General features: G+C 45.4%; 2 protein-coding genes across 2 annotated transcripts; both read left to right on the top strand.

The window, feature by feature from the left end:
• Positions 1-1,058: 1,058 nt before the first annotated feature.
• LOC142537770 (uncharacterized) lies at positions 1,059-2,512 on the top strand. Its single transcript, XM_075643264.1, has 4 exons — positions 1,059-1,235; positions 1,342-1,825; positions 1,883-2,076; positions 2,174-2,512. Exons 1-4 carry the CDS (start codon positions 1,059-1,061, stop codon positions 2,510-2,512), a joined length of 1,194 nt encoding a protein of 397 aa, XP_075499379.1.
• A 1,567-nt stretch (positions 2,513-4,079) lies between these two features.
• LOC142537769 (uncharacterized) lies at positions 4,080-4,463 on the top strand. The gene has a single exon (XM_075643262.1). The coding sequence runs from the start codon at positions 4,080-4,082 to the stop codon at positions 4,461-4,463; it is 384 nt and encodes a 127-aa protein (XP_075499377.1).

Here is a 4,463-nt window from a genome sequence, read left to right as displayed (position 1 = left end):
TGGTGGAGGAGTTGCAGGAGTTGAGGCAGAAGATGAAGGTCTTGGAAGGACAGTTGGAAGGCCGGGGTCATTCTCGGGAAGTTGCCAAAGGATGCCCATTTGTTGAAATTATTGTTCGGGAATACCTTCTCCGGGAACTTTAAATCTGCCAAAGTCAAGAATTATGATGGCAATACAGACCCCGAGGAAAATTTGGTCAGGTTCGAGAATATGGCCATGCTGCATTGTTATACTGATCGAATTAAGTGCAAGGTATTCTTGACAACTCTGGTAGATATGCTCAGAGGTGGTTTGAGATATTGGCCCCTCAGAGTATTCATTCTTTCGAGGACTTCCAGAAGATGTTTTTACACCATTTCAGTAGCAGTAAAAAGTACAAAAGACTGTATTTAGTCTTTTCGAAGTCAAACAGAGCCTGAAAGAGAGCCTAATGGCTTATATTAGAAGGTTTAATAGAGTTGCTCTGGATGTCCCCACTTGTGCCACCGAGACCAAGACAACTGCATTCACCCAGGAGTTGAGGGAGGGTGAGTTTTTTTCGTTCATTAACAAAGAAGGTGCCTGGGGACTTCGAGAATTTTCTGACCTGGGTGGAAAAGTACATTAATATGGAAGAAGCACAGAAGCAGAAGAGAGAGGCAGGGAGGAGAGAAAGGGGATACCTGGCATCTAAGCCCGAAGAGAGAGGATCGAGGAGGAATAACCAAAGGCATTTTTCTCAACATGTGCCCTTGAAGATTATCCGGGACAAGGAGGTCCAAGAGTGTAGCAGGGACTTTCCTCCACGTCAGCAATTTATTAAGCCGGAGAAGAATGGATTTTGCACCCTTCACAAAGTGTGCTATCATAAAACGGAGGATTGCAAAACCCTCAAGAGAGATTATGTCCCACCCTCTGTCCAGGGACATAATCAGCCTAGCAAGAAGCCGAGGTTCCCTCCCTGGACAGCTCGGCAGCCAGTGCCTAGTACTCGGGAGGATTCTAGAAGTGACCCGGGGGGGTGATCTGGGTAGAAGAAGAGATCCGAACCCAAAAGGAAGAAGACCTCACCCCCTGTCATGGGGGTAATCAAGATGATATCAGAAGGCTCTACTAACGGAGATTCCAATCGAGCGAGGAAGTCGAGGAGCAGGAGGGAGTGTATGGAGGTGAAGGGGGTAAGGGGGAATGAAGCAATCATCAGTTTTGGCCCCGAGGATCTAAAGAGTGTGAATTTGCCTCACAATGATGCCCTGGTGATCTAAGCCCGGGTGGCCAAATATGATATTCTGATATTTTTTTTATTCGGGCAGTTCTGTCAATGTCATTTTTAAGGATGTCCTGATACAAATGGATCTGCAGGGATATCAGTTAGAGATTGTGGAGACTGCGCTTTTTGGCTTTGCGGGACATGTTGTTTATCCAGAAGGGGAGATTGTCCTGCCTTTGACTCTAGGCACCCGAGAGCTTAAGAAAACCGTGATGACCACCTTCACTGTGGTGGATGCCCCATCATCATATAACATCATTATGGGGCGGCCGACTATGAATGAGCTGAGGGCCGTAGCATCCACCTACCATCAGAATATTAAGTTTCTAGTGGGGAGCCGAGTGGGTGAAGTTCGGGGATATCAACCTTCTTCCCGAAAGTGTTATTTGGAAGCAGTCCGGGTGGACCAGAGAAAGGTTAAGAGGGAGGAGAAGGTGGTGATAACTGATGAGGGAGGGAGAAGGATGGTAGAGGAGGGTGAAGTGCAATTTGTGGCAGAAAAAGAGCAGGAGGTGGTAGAGATTGGACCAGGCAAGGAAATCTGGGTGGCCCTGAGACCTCGACATATCCACCTGGGTTAGTTTGGTAAAATGTTTAAAAACTAATCTTATTTTTTTTGCTTGGTCCCAACAGAGTTGACAGGGATCTCACCCTTGATAGCGGAGCATCACTTAAACATCCTCCCGGGGTCTCAACCTGTGAAGCAAAAGAAGAGACACTTTGGCCCTGAGAAGGACAAAGTGATTGATGTACATGTTAAAGATTTGCTGAAAGCTGGCCACATTCGGGAAATACAATTTCCTACCCGGCTCTCGAATGTGGTGTTGGTAACAAAATCCATCGGGAAGTGGAGGATGTGTGGATTTCCGGGATCTCAATAAAGCTTGCCCTAAAGACCATTATACACTGCTTATAATTGACCAGTTGGTGGATTCCACCTCTGGATGTAAACTGCTTAGTTTCATGGATGCTTACCAGGGGTATCATCAAATTTCCCTAGCAAAGGAGGATCAAGACAAGGCTAGCTTCATCACCTCGGGAGGCACATTCTGTTATGTTGTCATGCCTTTTGGGTTAAAGAATGCAAGGGCCACCTATCAGCGTCTCATGAAAAGAGTGTTCGAAAAGCAGTTGGGCAGAAATGTAGAGGTATATGTGGATGATATCTTGGGCAAGTCTAAGGAAGTTGCTGATTTTATCTCTGACTTGGAGGAGACTTTTGCCACTCTCGTGCATTATGGAATTAAGCTTAACCCAGGCTAAATGTATATTTGGTGCAATGAGTGGTAAATTTTTAGGTTTTGTAGTGACAGACTGGGGGATTGAGGTGAATCGAGAAAAATTCAAAGCTTACTCGACATGCCATCTCCTCGGTCTGTCCAAGAAGTTCAGAAGCTGACCGGGAGAATTGCTTCTCTTTCTCGGTTCATATCACGCTCGGTGCATCGGAGTTATCCATTCTTTCAGGTTCTTAGGAAGGCCCAGAAGTTTTGGTGGGATGAGAAATGTGAACAAACCTTCCAGGATTTGAAGAACCATCTAGCAGAGCGGCCTGTCTTAGTGAAGCCAGAGCCCGGAGAGAAATTATTTATTTATCTATCCACTACATAGTATGATGTCTGCTCAGTACTGATAAAAGAAGAAGGCTCTGATCAAAGGTCTGTCTATTATGTCAGCCATGCTCTTAGGGGCCCCGAGCTCCGGTACAGTGAAGTAGAGAAGACAGCTCTTGCTCTCGTTATGACTGCCCGAAAACTGCGACTTTTTTGTGTCGCATCAAATTATTGTGCTAACTAATAGTCTTCTCGGGAGGATTATGACTCATTCAGAAGTTTTCGGGAGGATGATCAAATGGACCGTTGAGCTGGGAGACTATGATATTGAATATAAGCCCCGGGTTGTCATCAAAGCACATGCCTTGTCAGATTTTTTATCCGAGATGGTTCAACCTGATGAAGAGGAAGTATGAAGAGTTTTTGTGGATGAGGCGTCTAGCCTTTCAGGATGTGCGGTAGGAGTAGTGATCGTTGCTCCCCCGGGAGAAAAAATTAAACTAGCACTAAGAATTGACTCCCGGGTGACTAATAAAGAGGCAGAGTACGAAGTTGTTCTTGCTGGTATCCGAGCTGCCCGGGAAATTGGAGCTTCTCGAATTATTTTGTACTCTGATTCACAACTAATCACTCAGTAGATAAAGGGCGTTTATGAGGCTAAGGATGATAGGATGCTTAAATATCTCAAGCTCATTTAAGCCCAGTTAGAAGTTTTTGTGGATTGGAGTATTGAGCAGATACCCCGGGACGAGAATGGGGAAGCAGATGTTTTGGCAAAGATGGCCGCCTCCTTATCAGAAGTCAGTACCCGAGATGTACTGCATGTTTCCCGGTTAATCCTCTCCACGGAAGAAGAAACATTGCCAGCACCATAGGATTCTTGGATGTCACCCCTGATCAAATTCATTGTAAGCAATAAAATACCTGAAGACAAAGCTCATGCTCGGAAGATCAAGAGACAAGCTCTCAGGTTTGTTCTCTTAAATAATTTCTTATACATGAGATCATTTCAGGGACCTCTATTGAAGTGATTATCTACGGGGGAGGTGGAATATGTCCTCCGGGAGATCCACGAAAAATGTTGCGGAGAGCATCTCGGAGGAACAACATTGGCCGAGAAAGCCATGCTTACCGGATTTTGGTGTCCTACTATGAGCCAAGATTCTGCCCGAGTGATTCGGGCTTGTGATGGTTGTCAACATCATTCAAATTTTCAACACATCCCGGCCGCCATCATGAAGCTTAGCTGGGCATTTTGTCCCTTCGATCAGTGAGACATGGACATTGTCGGTCCCTTTCCTGTTGCACGAGATCAGAGGAAATTTTTGTTAGTGGCTGTGGATTATTTTTCAAAATGGGTAGAAGCCGAGCTTCTGGCAAGAATTACTGAGCAGAAAGTTTTGAAATTTCTGTGGAAGAATATTGTATGCCTGTTTGGAGTCCCCATGAGACTAATCTCAGACAATGGGAGGCAGTTTCAGGGAAAGGAGATCACAGCTTGGTACCAAGAAATGAAAATCACTCAGTCTTTTACTTTTGTTGCCTACCCTCAAGCTAATTGCCAGAAAGAGGTGGTAAACAGAATTATTGTGCAAGTCTTGAAAACCAGGCTACAGGGTAGGGAAAAAGACTGGGTGGAAGAATTGCCCAGTGTTCTCTAG

Source organism: Primulina tabacum, chromosome 2 (assembly GCF_025594145.1).
Source record: "Primulina tabacum isolate GXHZ01 chromosome 2, ASM2559414v2, whole genome shotgun sequence".
Taxonomy (NCBI): domain Eukaryota; kingdom Viridiplantae; phylum Streptophyta; class Magnoliopsida; order Lamiales; family Gesneriaceae; genus Primulina; species Primulina tabacum.
Note: the sequence above shows the minus strand (reverse complement) of the source record. Positions and strands in the feature narration are given on the sequence as shown.